Raw genomic sequence first — 19,386 nt, 5'->3', positions numbered from 1 at the left:
GGATTGGCAGCCACGCTTCCGTCAGTCTGCCCTAGGGCAGCTGTGGCTACAAATGTAGTTTACTACCACCAAAGTGAGAATGTGTGAGTGAATGAATAATGGATTCATTGTAAAGCGCTTTGAGTGCCTTGAAAAACGCTATATAAATCTAATCCATTATTATTAAAAGAGTTTAATTTAAGAGCTAATATCTAGCCATTTTCCATGATTTTCTTGATAATAACCAAAATCACTTAAGTTCTTACATCAATTACTATGGCATCATACTGCCCAAAACAGTGCTTTTAGGCATTCCATGTTTTCTTTTCTGTCAGTTTTAGTCACATGATACACACAGAAGTTAGTACTTGATTGCATAACCATTGATTTGGTGACTGCAGCCATGCATCTTGGCATGCTCTACACCAGCTTCTGACATTGTTCTGCTGTCACAGCAGTCCATTACTGTTGCACAAATTCAAACAAATTTGTTTTGTCTTTGGGCTTGTGGTTTACCACTTTGCATTTGATGATTTTCCACAGGTTTTCAATTGTATTTAGATCTGGTGATTCAGCAGGCCAAGGCATGGTTCAACCAATCTGGTTCTCCATCCAGGCTTCAACAGGACAGGAAAGAATTTTCCAGCTGATGGAAGAAGACTGTTTTCAAGAGTAGCCCTGTGCATGACTTGGTTCATTTGCCCTTCACACAATTGCATTTGCCCTGTTCCAGCCATGCTAAAACAACTCCAGAAAACAAAGGTTGACTAATAATTTTTTCCATGACTGTATGTTGATACAGTGCCTGTAAAAATATTTTTCTGCCTTGGAAGTTTTACCTTTTTTTTTTTTTTTTGTTTGTTTTTCACATGGAATCATGGTCACTTTAACGTGTTTGTTTTGGGGTCTTTTTTTTTGCCAAGAATTTAAAATTGTCTCTTTCATGTCAAAATGAAAAGGGATTTCTATAAAGTAATCCCAAAAACAATCAAATATAAAACATAAAAAAGCACAAGTATTCACCCTCTTTGACATTATTCACCTAATTCAGTTGAGGTGCAGCCAGTTGGTGGTAGAACTCACACAATTAGTGAAATGGATCCAGTGTTTCCTTTGGGATTTTTTTAGCAGCAGTGGCAGGCTCTCCAAGCCGTGGCAGCATAAACAAATAACACTTGACTGCAGATTTTACTTCTACAACCTATCGTAATTATTGAATGGCCAATTGAAAATAGCTTTTTAAAGGCTGAATGTAAAAAACAGAAACAGTTACATCATGGCGTGTCGATATTAGCTTAATGCTATTCATTAGTTTACTTATATTAGCGACACTGAGTTGGCACTGGGCCCAATTAACTTAAGCTACTGATATGTTATGTAATGCTACCTGGTCATCAGTATTTTGCAAATGTGTATTTAACTTGTAAAATCTATTATGAGTTATCTTATGCTAGTAACTTTTCTCCGGTAAGTCGCTGCCCTATTTTCCAAGATGACAATCCTCTGACTCTATGACCTGGTGCCTGGGTGCTTAACGTGGTGTCACTTTCAAGTCCGCGCTCTCGCGAGTAATTCATGTTGTGTTAACCCCCCAAAGAGTAGCTACTCATCAAGATAGTTATATGTAGTTTACTTTGGTACTCACGAATACCGGACCCAGTGCAGGACTCTGCTGTGAAGGTGGAGACATGTGGCGGTGGTGTATTTGCGACAATAAAGAAAGAAAGAACGAAAGAAATTTGAAGGAGCGGCAGCTAGGATTTAGGAATGGTGGCCCGCCACTCCTAAATGAATGTAGAGATAACACTGGGATCATGTGAGTGCAATGAATGTGTCTCAAGTAGTACAAAGACTCCTGTATGTGGAAGGTCCAGTTACTGCTGAATTGGTGCTCCTGGATATAATTACACTATGAAGACAAAAAAAAAAAAGCATTACAGGCAACTCTGTAAAAACATTACTGAATAACATAAGCTAGTGGATGGATACATGAAAATGTCCAAGTCACTTCATGTACTGAATATGACTTGGAGTACAGTTAAGTCGATCATTCTGTGGCTATACATCTACTGATGCCTCTGGACACATCTTCAGTGATGTTCTGATCATCGGGTGTTTCGGTTCTTTCAGCATCATACACCAGGGCTATTCAATTAAAAATTCATTCGGGCCGGATTTTCAGACTAAGGACATGAGCTAGGTCGAACATTTTTAGCAGACAGTGAGCAAAGTTAATCATTTAAAATAAGCACAAATAGATAAGATGACAAACACACTGGATATGTATTACTGTACCGCCACATCTAAAAGGACATAAACACAATAGAAGAGCAGTACTTAAACAACACATTTTGATAGGTAAAAACAAGCACATGTTAAGGTGCATATGAGCATAAAAACAAAGTGCAGCTTAGAAACACCATCTTTTGTTTTTGTCACATCTGAAAGTGCATAAAAAAGTAACTTGCTTCACAGCAACTTTTCAGAACTTGAGGTATTTTTCTTCTTTTGAAATAGCAAAAAACAGAGTTTGTACCTGTCCATATTTGGTCTCATGTGAGACAGTCACATCTTCAGTACATATAATCAAAAATAATAAACAGTGGGCACAGTGACACAGTTACTATCCCTCACACATCTGTGGCAAGAATGTCAATCCTGCAAATGTTTGAAGTGTCAGACAGGGGTACCTGTTTGATAGCAGATGCCACACTTGACTTAACTGTATCGTTGCTTAAAACTTAACATGCAGTCCATCACAGTTTCTGAATCTGTGAACGGCCTCTTTGTCTTTGCCAAGATCCAGTACACATGAAGAGAAACTGCTGTGGCCCTTTCTTGAGCTGTGCAAGTCCGCTTCACTGTAGTACAGCTCTGGATGTAAGACGTAGTCAATAGGGTGATGACTTTTTTACAACCTCATATCCCTGTATCATAATTTGATGAACTTTTATTAAAGATTAGATAAAATCTTACTTTTAAGGTGATTTGATAAAAAAACCTCACGCACAAAATGATTTTAAAAATTTTAATTATCAGCTTTTTGGCCAGAATTTATCAACTTCAAAACAACTACCAACACTTAGATTATCTTTTAAGGCATTGAATCATTTACTTTTCTATGGTTGGTGCATTTGGTACTGTTTGTGAATGCTTCTTTGGGCTTAACGAATTTAGTCCCATTGATAGTAATAGTGATTTTTTCAAAGTGGTTTGTGCGTGACCTTTTTCAATATTTCAACAGAATAAATGTCATTTTAATCATTAATAGGCAAAAGTTCATTCATTAGTGCTACAGGAAATAATTTTTGAGAAAAAAAAAGTCAAAAAGTCATCACCCTAGTAGTCAAACTCTGAATTTAAACACCCTCTCATGAGATCCCTCAGGAAAGTTTGCCCGAAACGCAGCATGTTTTTCAATGTGGTGTCTTCGGACATTATAATCTTTTAGCACTGCAACGCACTCATTGCAGAGTGAACACATTGGTTTGGCGTTCGGACTTTGTGGTAAAATAAATAAATAATTGTCAGTCAACACAGGATTAAACCGACGGTTTTCCTCGCCGATTTATCGTTTCACGATAGAAAAAGACATGCTGCCATTTTCACCTATATAGAACTGCTAATGTTAACTTTTCAGACACGCCTCCTCAACAACACAATGCATTGTGGGTTAGTTGCTAGGTTATGGTAAGTGTTGCATTCAGTGTTTGTAATAATGTTGGAATTGTTGTAAGAACTTGTCAGTGTTACTAAAAGATATTTTATCTGTTTTTCTCGGACCCAAGTCCCAATCACTCGGCAGTTGCTTTTGGGCCACTCAAGGGTTGCTTTTGTGCCGCATGTAGCCCACAAGCTACTAATTGAATAGGGCTGTCATACACCCTCCTCCAGGTGACCCAGCCAGGGCTGATGAGACCCCAGCTTGTGTCCAGATGGCTAGCTACTATGACTCCATGGCTCTCCTCTCTTTAGCCCCAGTCATCTTGAGGCTTTTTCTGCCCTTTCAGTGGTTCTGCGGATGGCTCTCTTTTTCCTCTCTCTCTCTCTCTCTCTCGCAATGCCCAACTGGCTGAAGGCTCTATTTAAGGAATGGGCTACAAAACCCCTGCATCCCACTTCCACTGGAAGACACCTTGCTCTCTATCCTGCCTGCAGACAACTGTTGACCACCTCTACATATTTGGAGAGCTTCTGTTCAAAGGCCTCTTCCAGGTGGCAGTCCCATGGAACTGTCAGCTCCAACAGCAACCTGCTTGGTGGATTCAGACACAAGGACAATGTCTGGTCTGAGTGATAGCTGCAATGTGGTTGGGGAACTTAAGCTGCTGCTTGAGGTCCACCAACAGCTGCCAGTCCCTTGCAGAGGTTAGAATGCCTGATGTTCTGTTGGCACTTTTGGTTGCCCCTCAACTCTGACAAAGTCGATGGTCTGCCTTAAGACATAAAAACACTGAGGGACAATGCTCGTAAGACAGTAGTGACAGAGGACACAAAGACACCTCTAACTCCTCTGCTCCCTGAGTTCTTCACCAGTCAAAGTTTTGTAGGAGAGTAGCAGCTAAGATAAGGCGGAAACTGAATACTTTTTATAGGCACTGTGTCATTATATAAGCCGTCCATCCATCCATATTGTTTCGCTTATACGGGGCCAGGTCGCGGAGGCAGAAGACGAAGCAGGTCGTTCCAGACGTCCCTCCCCCCAGCATTGCTTTCCAGCTCATCCTGAGGTATCCCGAGGTGTTCCCAGGCCAGACGAGATAAATAAACCCTCCAGCGAGTTCTGGGTCTGCCCCGGGGTCTCCTCCCAGGCGGACATGTTTGGAAAATGAATGGCTCGTATGAACGAGCCCGATACCCCATAATTCCGCAGTACCCCCCACATAGCCCCTCAGGGGACATGGTCATAGGCCTTCTCCAGATCCACAAAATGCATGTAGACTGGCAGGTCGAACTCCCATGGAACCCTCAGCAGCTCTGCAAGGGTAAAGAGCTGGTCCACTGTTCCACGACCAGGACGGAATCCACATTGGTCCTCCTGAATCCGAGGCTCAACAATCGGTCAGAGCTTCCCTTCCAGCACCCTAGAGTAAACTTTCCCAGGGAGGCTGAGAAGTGTGATACCCCGGTAGTTGGAACACACTCTCTGGTCCCCCTTTTTGAAAATGGGGACCACCACCCCGCTCTGCCACTCCACAGGTACCATACCCAATGCCCATGCAACATTACATTGCATGCATGTCAGCCAAGACAGTCCAACAATGTCCAGAGCCTTCAGCATCTCAGGGCGAATCTTGTCCACACCTGGCGCCTTGCGACCAAGGAGCTTCTTAACTTCCTCGGCAACCTCTGCCACGGATATGGACGAAGATACCCCCCGAGTCTTCAGGCTCTGGCTCCTCCACAGAGGACGTGTTCACCAGATTCTGGAGCTCCTCGAAGTGCTCTTTCCACTGCTTGAAGATGTCCCCAGTACGGGTCAGCAGTTCTCCACTCCAACTGTACACAGCCTGAGTAAAGCCCCTGCCTCCCCTTCCTGAGGTGTTGAGCGGTTTGCCAGAACTTCTTCAAGGCCAACCAAAAGTCCCTCTCCATAGCCTCCCCGAACTCTTCCCACACCCGAGTTTTAGCTTCAACAACTTCTGCAGCTGCAGCCCTTTTGGCCAACCAGTACCTGTCAGCTGCTTCGGGAGATCCATGAGCCAACCAGGCCCGAAAAGCTTCCTTTTTCAGCCTGACGGCTTCCCTCACCAGCGGGTTTTTGGGTTGCTGCTGTGACAGGCACCAGTGACCTTCAGGCCACAGTTCTTAACAGCTGCTTCTGCAATGGAGGATTTGAACATGGACCACTCAGACTCCATGTCCCCAACCTCCCCTGGGATGCAGGAGAAACTCTTCCAGAAGTAGGAGTTGAAAAGCCCATGGACAGGGTCCTCCGCCAGACATTCCCTGTTCACCCGCACTATACGTTTGGGCTTATCAGGTCTGTTCGGCAGTCTTCCCCGCCATCGGATCCAACTCACCACCAGGTGGTGATCAGTTGACAGCTCTGCACTTCTCTTCACCCAAGTGTCCAAAACATATGGCCGCAGGTCTGACTATATGACTATAAAGTCAATCATCAACTTTTGGCCTAAGGTGCTCTGGTACCAAGCACACTTATGAGTAACCTTATGCTCGAACATGGTGTTTGTTATGGACAATTTATGACTAGCACATAAGTCCAATAACAAAGCACCACTCAGGTTCAGATCGGGCAGGGCATTACTCCCAGTCACCCCCCTCCAGGTTTCTCCATCATTGCCCACGTGAGCATTGAAGTTCCCCATCAGAACTATGGAGTCCCCAGGCGGTACCCCTTCCAAGACACCACCCAGAGACTCCAAGAAGGCTGAATACTCTGAACTGCTTTTGGGTGCATAAGCACAGACAACAGTCAGAGTTTTCCCCTCTGCAACACAAAGTCGCAGAGAGGCAACCCTCTCGTTCTCCGGGTAGAACTCCAGCAATGCGGCGTTCAGCAAGGGGCTCATGACACCCACTCGGCGCCTCTCACCCTGGGCAACTCCTGAAAAGGAAAGAGTCCAACCCCTCTCCAAGATTTTGGTTCCGGAGCCCTTGCTGTGCATGGAGGTGAGCCCAACTATATCTAGCCGGTATCGCTCCACCTCCCGCGCCAGCTCGGGTTCCTTCCCTGCCAGTGAGGTGTTAAATATATATATATATATATATATATATATATATATATATATATATATATATATATATATATATATATATATATATATAAAAGCCATTCCAGTTTATATGCTGGGCTTTGAAATTAAATAATGAATGTGAAATATATTATTCAATGATTAAAAAAATGCTATCTAATCTCTGTCCTTTACCACTTTATTCCAGGTGTGAGAGTTCACTTGTCATATTTTAAGCTGGAAGGAGATGTACTTTAGTTGGTCACATCTCCTGTCCCCTGCTGAGCTGATGTGCCCTGCTGTCCTGTCACGCTGGTTCTGTCTGGCTTTTAATGAACATTTCCTGCTGCTACATAAAGAAGCCAGTGTGAAATGAAGAGTTTCTTCTTCTCAGCTAGGACACAAGTTTTTTGGCTGCTTTACAAGAAGTCATGGAAGCCCAGAGCAATCTTTTGAATTTTAGCAAATCTCTATTTACTGAGCAGCCAAGCAGCACTAATACCATGAGACAGCGGCAGCGGCATCTTAGCAGTCAGGCAGTGGGTGGATGGTGGAATGTTTAGTTTTCATACAGATCTAGTACTTATAGAAGATGCCACGGTCTGCTCCACTCTGTTTCCTCTCCCTCTTTAAAAAGAAAATGGTTTGTTTGCAGGGGAAGCTGCAGGGAACCACTTTCTGTCAGACAGGCCAATCACTCTCTGAGCTGTGCACCAGCATGGCCTACAGCCCTTGAAAGTCCCTCGTGCACATGCTGATGATAATAATATGTCCATTATACTCAGTGTGGTCTCAGCTGAATGATCTGATTGGTCAAAGAGCTCAAAAAGCTTTAATGATGCCACTGTTTCTCCTACTGTTGGTTGCTATGCCAACTGTTGTAGTACTTGATGGACCACAGAGGTAATTTTCTCTTGCCTCCTGGGCTTTTATTTTCTTTAAGAAGGAAATGTTCTCAAGTATGGGGTTCTTTTCCACAAAGAAGATATTCTTGGTGAATCTTTTGATGCAAAAGACAAGGTACGGAGGCAGTTTGGTCAACTGGAACCTTTTAAGGACATTTTCTTTGTGGGTTTTGTCTATCTAATGAAGTATTTTACACCTGTAACATTCCAGTCAAATTCATTTGAAAAGTATGGCAGGTAGCATGTTGTTTTTTTTAAATACATTTACAGCATTATAGTCCTTGTCTGACACAGTATCCAATTGGTTTTGTTCAGGTATACTTTGAATTACTCACATAAATTCAGGGACACTGAATAAAAGTTCCTAGAAGCATTAAAGAAGATTAATGTTAAATGCTGTAATTGAATTTAAATACCATGCTTTTTGACGCTCTTAGAAGTATGTTTTTTTCCCCTTAAAATGAGAATAAGAAACAAAGTTTGTTCAATGTTTTCTAAACACAAGCAGCTGGAGAGGGATATTTTGTTCTAAATGAAATGTAGTCTAATACTGTTAATTTTGGTTTATATCACTAAATGTCTGATTAAAGAATAAGCAAACAAGATCTAATCAGATATTTAATGCCAGTATTTGGTACTTTAATATTTAGAATAAGGAACACATTTCAGTCAGCACTAAAAAAAGTTTGGGGTTTTGCACCCTGCTGAAAGAGAAAATGTACTTCAAAATGGTGAAAAATTTGCATAAATAAACCATGAATAAAAAAAATAAAACTAGCAGGGCTGCCCTGTCGTCGTCGTGACCAATCCCAATCATCTTTATCGGTGCTATGCTCAGGATGAAGTGACAAAATAGTGACAGAGGAATTTATTTTGGTGAAACATTTGCATGCAAGGAAAGCAAGTACTGTCATTAGAGTGGCTAGTTCACCAAAAATCCAACAAGGCTGCCTTATAGTGCCATCCAAATCGTGGGCAACGTTTCCATTTTCAGTGTGTCGGGATTGTTGTTTTCTGCAGAGAAAGGGATTTTGAAAATGGTAGCAATCAGATAGTGGAAGAGCAAGAGAAAGTCGTATGAAATGTGGTGGACATGGCAGACTTAAGGCTGGGTTATACTTTCGGCATGAATGAACCGTGTGGAAATCCGCACGAGAGAACGCGTGCATTTATACTCTGTGCAGCGTCTGCTCCCAAACTGCAGGGGGCAGTGTATCGCAAACACACGTCTACCTAGTCTACTCTAGTACTAAACTAGAGTAGAAGAAGTTTGCCATTGTTTACACCACTTACAACATAGCATTTTACCGAATAGTTGCATTTCAGCAGTTAGTTTTAATTTCACACCATGAATTGTTCATAACACGGTTACCACGGTGATCTCTGTGTGATGAATCGTATAAGTGCATGTATTTCTAGACTTCAGCTACAAGTAGGGCCTGGTCATCTGCCATGTTTTTCCGCGTGGCTCTGTCCGCGTAGTTAGAAAAATGTGGAGGTGCACGATGCTGAAATTTTCCACGTGAGAACGGCCGCTCGAGGAGGTGTAGCTGCTAAAATCACGTAATTTGTCCGCACGGAGCCGCATGGACCTCGCAGATGCGGAAAGCATATAACAAGCTTTATACCTACAGTCTTCTTCCATTGAGTCAGACTAGTTGGGTTGAGATTGGACCCAACACAAAACAGCTGGCCTATTTGAATCACTAAATAAAGGCAAAGATGTGGGCAATGATTCTCCAATTTAGAACCAGGCTAACCATAGCAACGTGCACTTTTATGGTGTAAGGCTTTTCACCAGATGTTGAACGTGGCTATGGAGATTTACTCTCCTTCAGCCACAATACCATGTGTGAGCTCCAACGCTGATGATGGGTGATGAGGTTCGTAGCTGCTGTTTCAGATCATTCCACAGGTGTTGCATGGGGGTTGAGGTGATAGATCTGTGTAGGCCTGTAAAGACGCTGTATATGTACACCTGCAAGTCCATGATTTTCACTGTGGGATTATCTAGGTCTCTGGTAGTCTTGTGTAAGTAGAGGAGCTTCCACAACTTCACCTACTTCTCAGGCGGAATGAGAAGAGAATTGCAAGGTCATCATCATTTTGACAAGGTCAAAACTTCAGCGACACATGCTTTATGGATAGAACAGCACTACTGGGAGGCCAACACATCAGGGCCATAATCTGTTAGATGGCTGTTCTGGGACATCTAAGAGGCCATTTTTATCGCTGGTGTCCTCATACCAAAAAAAAAAAAAAAAAAAAAAACTACCTGAGGTTATGTTTAGTCTTCCTTCAAACTACAAACATATAAATGGTACAAAGATCATCTGAAAAAAGGATAAATGAGAATGAAAATATACAGTTGTCACCTGGTGTGTAGGTATCACAAGAACAGTAGCTTCAAGTTTTGTTTGCAAAACTGCCTGCATTAAATTCTGTACCTTTGGCTGCTCTGTGACCTTGGTTCTGATCAGATGAGACATGTTGTAGTCCAAACTTAGTGCTGCTTCTCTCAGCCAAATGTCTACTTATTATAATCATACCTTGTCTCTGGGAGATACAGAAGATTTAACATGTGCATACAGATGGGGCGCTCGACAGGCTAAATCAAAGCCGACGGCACATGGCACTGCCTTTATTTGCCCTGCTGTCTGTCCCATGGTATTTTCTCCCACTCTCCCAATGTTAGTCTCTCTCTGGGTTCTCTCTACATCAGTTTCCAAGCACAAACTGTAGTAAATTCTTTTAAACTTTCTTGTAGAACTGAGAAAACACAGCCAGACTCCAGGTCTCCTGAGAGAAAATAAAACCCAGAGTCTGGAATCCTGCAAACAAAATTACTGCCTGTTTGGTCTCATTGTTTACTTCCTGCCTCAGCAGGATATATATGATCTTAATAATTCTCATTTAAGCAGCAGGTTCGCCTGTGTTCTTAGAAAGTTCCACCGAAGAAGAAGAGAAAATTAAACTAAAATGAAAATAACAAATCAAAGAAGGAGGAGTGCTACTTCTGGCCATGATGCAGGAAATGTAACTTTACTAGAACCAATTTGTACTTCTATTGATATGGAAGGTTATTAATCAAATGACTTCTGCAAGGGTTACGTTTTTTAAAATGAGATAATTCGTGTTAATGAGATTGCATTGTCTGTAACAAAAAGTCATGTATGTTTCCAAATGATGGCAGATCATTTGTGGTTGAGTGAAAGTCTTCAGCGCCACCAGTTGTGACTGCAGGCATTATTTTTTCAAGATATCCGTTCTCACAAACTTAATGTCTCAGGAATGCATTGATTCAAACTTAAAGATGAACTTGAATACCATCCATCCATCCATCCATCCATCCATCCATCCATCCATCCATCTTCTACCGCTGGTCCGAGTCGGGTCGCGGGGGCAGCAGCTTTAGGAGGGAAGCCCAGACCTCCCTCTCCCCGGCCACATCCTCTAGCTCCTCCCGGGGGACCCCAAGGCGTTCCCAGGCCAGCTGAGAGACATAGTCTCTCCAGCGTGTCCTGGGTCTTCCCCGGGGCCTCCTCCCGGTGGGACGTGCCCTAAACACCTCACCAGGGAGGCGTCCGGGGGGCATCCTAATTAGATGCCCGAGCCACCTCATCTGGCTCCTCTCTACGCGGAGGAGCAGCGGCTCTACTCTGAGATCCTCCCGGATGGCCGAGCTTCTCACCCTATCTCTAAGGTAGAGCCCAGCCACCCTGCGGAGGAAACTCATTTCAGCCGCTTGTACCCGCGATCTTGTTCTTTCGGTCACTACCCAAAGCTCGTGACCATAGGTGAGGGTAGGAACGTAGATCGACCAGTAAATTGAGAGCTTCGCCTTTCGGCTCAGCTCCCTCTTTACCACGACGGACCTGCACAGCGCCCGCATTACTGCGGACGCCGCAGCAATCCGCCGGTCGATCTCTCGCTCCATCCTTCCCTCACTCGTGAACAAGACCCCGAGGTACTTAAACTCCTCTACTTGGGACAGGACCTCATCCCTGACCCGGAGAGTGCACTCCACCCTTTTCCGGCTGAGGACCATGGACTCGGATTTGGAGGTGCTGATCCTCATCCCAACCGCTTCACACTCGGCTGCGAACCGATCCAGTGAGAGTTGGTGGTCCTGGCATGACGAAGCCAACAGGACCACATCATCCGCGAAAAGCAGTGACGGAATCCTGAGGTCACCAAACCGGACTCCCTCAACACCTTGGCTGCGCCTAGATATTCTGTCCATTAAAATTATGAACAGAATCGGTGACAAAGGGCAGCCCTGGCGGAGTCCAACTCTCACTGGAAACGAGTTCGACTTATTGCCGGAGATGCGGACCAAGCTCTGGCACCGGTCATACAGGGAACGGACAGCCTGTATTAGGTGGTCCGTTACCCCGTACTCCCGGAGCACTCCCCAGAGGATTCCCAGAGGGACACGGTCAAAAGCCTTCTCCAGATCCACAAAACACATGTGAACTGGTTGGGCAAACTCCCATGCACCCTCAAGGACCCTACTGAGGGTGTAGAGCTGGTCCACAGTTCCACGGCCGGGACGAAAACCACATTGCTCCTCCTGAATCCGAGGTTCGACTATCCGGCGGACCCTCCTCTCCAGTACCCCTGAATAGACCTTCCCGGGGAGGCTGAGGAGTGTGATCCCCCTATAGTTGGAACACACCCTCCGGTCCCCCTTTTTGAAAAGAGGGACCACCACCCCGGTCTGCCAATCCAGAGGCACTGCCCCCGATGTCGAACTTGAATACACAAAACAAAAATATCACCCAATTGTATAATGGGATACAATGATGATGTCATGACTCTTCAATATCCAACAGGTTAAAGGTTATTATACCATTATATAACATCTTATCACAGTAACAGAAGGGGAGATCATGTCCCCTTTTCACAAGGGGTCAGATACTGAATTGGTAACCCTAACTAGGGTTCCTATTCTGTGCTGTTGAGTTGAAGATGTGTTTGAAGCTTCCACATTTTAGATTTTGTTGCTACATCACAGTAACATCCATTTTTAAAGCGTTCTCTTACTGTCATGGCAACAACTTTGTTTTGTATCAGTATCAGTTTTATTGACAAAGAATATGAAAACATACAAGGAATTTAATAGTTTTATTTGTTTTTTTTCAATAAGCTTGCACACTTCTAATTCTGAACTATGTATACTCATGAACAAAACACTATGATTGTAGAAACCATGTATATCATGACGGTCTTGACTTTCCAGTGACTACTGTAACTCTACATTTTCTCTAATGGAATCATTAAAATCCATGTGTCTTTGGCAGAAAAAAAAATATCATGCATCATGCAAAAGAACCAAAATTCTCTTAGAGATTTAAAACAGATCTTCTGGAATTATGTCAAAATCTGTTGGGTCAAAAATATACAACTCTGACAGCTTTGTTGCGGCTCTGGCAACTTTGGTTGACGCCAATATTAACTGTAGACAAGTGAACAAATGTGACCAACAGTCTGTAACATCAAATAGACTTTTTTTTTAAGTTAAACCATCATTAATGCATACAGGGTAATTATAACTGATTGTGAGGTGTTATATACACATTGTCAGACCAGCTACTTAGAAAGTGTAGTGAGGTAAACTACGAATTATTCTACATTAAATGAAGTTTCACTACACTGAAGGTACCTCCAGAGAAATGTAGTAAGCAAAACTACACGCACATGGCATAAAACAGTTTTCTGCATCAGAAGACACAGTGTTTATTTATTTTTGCTTTGAAATGTCTTCATTTGCTGCATGCAGATATCCAGCCATTCATGAGCTGTTAGCAAGCTGCTCGTTGGTGTTTGCATGAGCACTAATGATTAGTATGTGAAGCCATGGTGATCCAAAAGTGCCTCTGTCAACTATACATATACGCTAACATTCAAATATTTGGGGTCACCCAATTTCATGTTTTCCATGAAAACTCACACTTTTATTCATGTGCTAGCAAAATTGCACAAGGGTTTTCTAATCATCAATTAGCCTTTCAATACAATTAGCTAACACAATGTATCATTAGAACACAGAAGTGATAGTTGCTGGAAATGGGCCTCTGTACCCCTATGTAGATATTCAATTATAAATCAGCCATTTCCAGCCAGTCATTTACCATATTAACAGTGTCTAGACTATATTTCTGATTAATGTTATCTTCATTGAAAAAACATCTTTTCTTTCAAAAATAAGGTTATTTCTAAGTTATTTTGTTGTTTCTATAATAATGACAATAAAGAACCTTTTTTTTTTTTTAACCACAAACGGTAGTGTACATGTATAGTACTGGTGTCACATACTAATCTAGTTTTACTTCAGACACACTGAAAGCATCACTGTTCTTGTGGCTTCAGATCTGCTGGGAAAAATGTAGTTTGTGTGGGTGCTGCCTCACTACTTGTTCGATCAAAGGGCTGCATTACTAAGGAAACAAAAATTAATAGATTTACAACCTGTAGCTCTCATTTATCGGTCCTCAGAATCAGCAACTCTCAGTTTGTTCTCTGTACAGATTTTTGCCTCCAAAGGACGATGGTGGTTCCGTTGCCACTTGGTTTACTTTTAACAAACTTAGAAAAGACTACATTTGCAAGAGAAGAGTTGCCAGGCAACGTAGAAACAAGTGTAAATTCTTCATAAATACACCTGTGGTTGTGTAGATTGCATACTGTTATACTCTGACCACTGAATTCTATGTTTCCATATAACCAGTTTTGTTGCCTTTACACAATTTAAAGTGAACAGATATGGTATTTTACAGCTTTTCCTGCGCCATTAATTTGCTGTGAATCTGTTGATTTTAGTATTTACTCTGAAAATTTTAAATTTTAAGTTGAGGTGATGACATATTGACATGTAAGGATGACCGAGGTAGAAAATGAAACTTTTATTTATCCTTCAAATGCACCAATACTATGCAGTATCTATAGCACATTAAAATGTGTTACGAACACCTGAAGACAAGAACAGGTAAAATGATATTCATACTTTGTTCCACTCTGGCCAGGAAGATGGACTGTAGCCTTTTCGTTCAGATTTGTCTAAACACCCAAAAAAGCTTTGAGACTATATCAAGCTGGCACTAGCTTCCTTTGCATCACAGCGAGGTCATTTACACAATCACAGGAAGCCGCTTTGCATGAAGGAAATTGAATCCGTTTGTACAAACAACCAGTACTGTCACATTTCTCCAAAGGACGATCTTCTTGCAGCAGTAACGCATTATAAACAGAGAGTCCAAGTGTCAATTTTTACTGTATTTCCTTTGGCCATTTTGGGCTGAGCAGCAACCAAGGATGAAATAGTGTCAGTCAGCAGTGACGCTGGCGATCCTTCCCTCAATCAAACCTTTCATTGCTTTATTATCTTATGCTGGATCAAAATTATTTTTCTCTATGTCATTAAAGTTCCTCTTCATAGATCATGACACAGCAGAAGTGAAACCAAGTTGATTCCAGTTTTTATTTCTTTGAACTCAAAAACGGCAAAGCATCTCCTGAGCGTCGGTTTCACAGTAACATCCAGTTATGTGGAAAGAATTCTGGAAAATAAAGCACTTCCATGGGAGGGTGCAGCTCTCCAGTCCTCCCAGTTTGTCTCTCAGTTCCTCTTGTGAGTGTTCAGAGAAGAGGAGGACTCAGGAGATCATCAGCTAATCCACCCTAACACTGGCTCAAATGTCCCTTAGTATACGGAGAAAATGGGTTTAAAAAAAAGCCACACCTTATAGAGGATTCACTCTCTGAGTCATTCCTCTGCTTCTCAGCTATAATGCAATTAAAGGTTATATACTGTATATGTGTATTATAAACTGTCATGTTGGAACGGTGTCAAGGATTCAGGGAAAGTGGAGTGAATCCCTCTGATGCTTAATCACTGAAGCATTTGTTGATGATGAGAGTGAGGACAGATTTCTGTTGGCTGCAGGCTTGTCGTGAGAGAGAGTTGAGGGGAAAAAAAAACAAAAGTGTTTTTTTTGACAATCTCTCCAAACCAAGTCTTTTGAACAGCTTCTGAATCACTGTCACCACACTGACTGTAAGTTTGGTGCAACATCGCCATCTGCTGATTAATAAAAGCTGTAGGGCTTTACAGTCACTGAGTAGAAAAATATCAAAACCTGCATCAGAGAGGAGTTCATTCAAAAGAATTGTTTAATTTTAACTGTGAGACCATTTACACACAGGCAGGAGCAAAATATTAGATATTCATTGAAGCTGCTTTAAACAGTATTTTTACTGTAACAGTCATTAAGTGGCTGCGTAGCACAAAAGGTGTCACTTGTAGTTGTGAACCCACAGATTTGCAGCTCTGTGAGAGACTAACTCTTGCAGCATCCAGTTTTGAGTCTGCTGCATTTATTGCTCAGTTCAGACTGAGTGTTTCCAGCAGCAACTAGCAGCTGTTTTCTGCACAAAAGCTGTGATAAAGCCCTACACTAGCTGTATGCAGTTCGACAAACTGGTGAAAAACTTTTTAAAAAAACATCCCTTATTAGTCCCCCCACGGGAAATTTGCAGTTTTCACATATCCTCCCAATTGGGGGGGTCAGAGCGCAGAGTCAAGCCAAACCAGAGCACTGTACCAAACCAGAGGTATGGTACAGCGCCCCTCTACCATCTAGCAGCTATTTTTTTGATGAGCCGGTGGCGACCAAACCAGAGGTATTAGGAAAGCTACTAAAGGACTTGATCATGATCATGTTCCACATATTTCACATATATATTGTTTTACAGCTCATTGTGCTACCCCCAGTGGCCAAAAACAGTGACATTAATGTTTCTTTACCAGCACTGATCAGTTCTGTTCAACTTTTAAAAATAGTTCTAAAGAAAGTCACCTGTACTTTCTGTCTTCTATGGCTCTGAGGGAGAAACGAACTCGGATGATGTCATCATGAGCTTGGAGGCTGCAAATTAATAAAAGAAAACCTGCACTACAAACTGGAGGTTTGAGGTTTTTGGAGTTTGATAGACGGGGTATAATGAACACTGCCATCCAGTTCCACCTTGGGAAATTTATGATCCAGCATTTTAAAGTTTGACTCATTGAGGACTAAAACTCAGGATGTCTGGATCTCTGCTGTATTGATTTTGACCTCAGATTTGAATGTGTCTCTCAATCCAACAACTTTAGGAAGTTTATTACTAAATCATAGTTTGTCAAGGATTGTTGGTGATCCAGCCCTGTCTGATTTGTTCTGGAGTTCCTCAGACTGTTTATCCTTTGCAATTATCTGGTGTCAAAATGTCAAAAATGCTCCAAGCATTGTTTTCTCATGTTTCTATCAAAAGAGGGCATAGGATACCTTGCTATCTGAGGTATGTTAGAATGTTTTTTTGTTTTTTTTTCCCCAGACAACTCAATGCAATTGAAAACAGACAATGTTGTTTTCTTTCAGTTTGATCTTATGATAGAGTTTTGTTATGGTAGACTATGTGGTGAATGTTACCCTGATGATAGGAATCGAAAGAGAGAAGACTGCCACTTGATCAGGACATTAAGAGAGCGGAAAAAAAATGTGGAGCTCGTTGTCTTCTCTAATTTTAACCAATCAGTACTGAGCACCACACAGCAATTTTTTTTCTCCCTCGACCCTGCAGCTGTAAACGTACTAGTTTCAGAAGCTTCAACCTGAGAGACTGGATGATCTCAGTTCTCAGTTCTTGTGGAAAACATCAGCCTTCAGTTGGTGTGACCACAACTCGAGGAAAAAAAAGCAGTGCTACAGCTTCCAAAAGCCGATGCATGATCTCAGTTTTTTTTTTTTTTTTTTTTTTTGCTGCATATCCACGAACAGTATTGTTAAAGATTTTTTTTTTCTGGATGTGCAGTGTGTATGTTGAAATGTTTAAAAAAAAAAAGAAAAAAGTAAAAATACAGCACTGAAAAGATTTTTTTTTTTTCTGTTACCCGGGCAACAGCTCCCTCATTGGAAAATTCCAAGGCAGAACACTAAATGCATCTGTTGTCTCATTGCTGGAATAACGCCTGCTCAGGAGGGAGGGCACTCGCTCCAGTATTTCAAATGTGATCAGTGTTGCACACGTCAGTGTCAGTGAGCGTACACCGGACATTCAGTTGTTCTAGATGCCTACTTGCACGGCGCAGTGTGAGTTGGTGAATTAGAGGCTTTGTCCTACTCATCTTGAAAATCTCTATATCGCTTAAAGAAACTTTGACTTTTTTTTAAACAACTAAATGTGTACTTTATTCGCACTCCAAGTTCCTTTTCTCTCTTGCTGCTTTTCAGTTTACTGACAACATATGTTATAATTTTTAAAATAATCTCTTTGATGAAGGTTTTTTTGGTGTTAATTGGCCCATTTGTCCCATCAGCTTGGGTCCTTCTTGAGGATCTACAACCTTCGAGCAAATCCAGGACACAGTAATGTCCCGGGCCTCACTAGCAGCCACTCAGTGGATCACCTGGCTTTTCACCTGCACGGAGGAACGTCATATGGCAGAGGGATACAGGTTCTCCCAGAAGACAGTCTCGACGTACAAGAGCTAAAGAGGTATGATTGGAGATATACTTGTAGAGTAATAGGACACCGTCATTACTGCACACTAAGATCTGATCCTGGTTGTGCTGCATTGGAAAACCAGGAAAAGACCAAAGCAGTTGCCATGTTTACATGAGACCTTTAATTCCTCTTTAATTCGGAATTAAAGTTAATTCCGCTTTAAAATCTCCTTGTAAACACTTAATTCCGAATTAAAAAGTCAAATCCGAATAAACTTAATTCCGAATAAACTACCTGGTTTATTCCAATGTTAATTCCGAATAAACTAATTCCTGTGTACGTTCTATTCATGTATACAGTTAATTCCACTTTAGTTAATTCCGGTCATTCTGCGCATGCTTGGCTCCTCACGTAGCGAGACGTAGCGACGTACACAGCTTGGTCGTCTGCCTCCCTTCTCCAGTATTCTATCTTCTCCTTCTCAAGTGATGCAACAGAAGTAGTACGCCATTGTCGAGTTGCTGTTTCAAAACGACAATAAAAAGCAAAGCGAAAAGTGTGCTTATTAATTGTCCCTCCATGTTGGGGAAAAGAAATGCCGCGGCAAAGGGAGTTTGTTTTCTTCCGGTGAACAGGGATACGTCGCGTCCACTCCCTGTCCAATCAGAATCCTTTCCAACACCCCAAGCGTTAAAGCGGCATTAAGGAAGGGGATAAACGTGCGGTCCATGTAAACCTTAATTCGGAATTAATATTTCTATGTAAACGCGAAGCACAAAACTTTAATTCCGAATGAGTTAATTCCGAATTAATAATTCCGAATTAAAAAACTTCATGTACACGTGGCCAGTGTCAGTGTAGACAAGGTGTGTGTAGCCACACTCCTACAATGACTGCTACTGATTCACATCAGGCCAGTATGGACCACTGAAGAATATAATAGTTAGCACAATCACCTCACAACTAGAACATCCTGGGTTTGATTCTCAGCCTGGGATCTTTCTGTGTGGACTTTGCATGTTCTCCTTATGCCTACTGGGTTTTCACTAGGCTCTCCGGCTTCCTCCCACAGTCCAAAAACATGCTGAGGTTAATTGGTCATTCTAAATTTTCAGTAGGTGTGAATGCAAGTGTGATTGTCTCTGTGTATCCCTGTGATAGACCGGTGACCTGTCCAAGGCGTCCCCTGCCTTCACCCTAAGTCAGCTGGGATAGACTCCAGCCCCCCGCAACCCTAATGAGGCTTAAGTAGTGTATACATAATGGATGAAAGGATAGATGCATGCTCTTGTGATCCCATAGTATTTCATTAGTAGTTGCAG

The 19,386-nt window shown here is 42.2% G+C and overlaps 1 protein-coding gene across 4 annotated transcripts in view; it reads left to right on the top strand.

The window, feature by feature from the left end:
* pot1 (protection of telomeres 1 homolog) overlaps nt 1-19,386 on the top strand; it is a 118,658-nt gene that overhangs the window by 78,327 nt on the left and 20,945 nt on the right. For all 4 annotated transcript variants that reach the window (XM_035956113.2, XM_023287891.3, XM_055009169.1 and 1 more), the window contains one exon: nt 17,937-18,115. In XM_035956113.2, coding sequence (XP_035812006.2) covers nt 17,937-18,115 — 179 coding nt within the window. The remainder of the gene's footprint in view (nt 1-17,936; nt 18,116-19,386) is intronic.

The sequence above is a fragment of the Amphiprion ocellaris genome, chromosome 3 (assembly GCF_022539595.1).
Source record: "Amphiprion ocellaris isolate individual 3 ecotype Okinawa chromosome 3, ASM2253959v1, whole genome shotgun sequence".
Taxonomy (NCBI): Eukaryota; Metazoa; Chordata; class Actinopteri; family Pomacentridae; genus Amphiprion; species Amphiprion ocellaris.
Note: the sequence above shows the minus strand (reverse complement) of the source record. Positions and strands in the feature narration are given on the sequence as shown.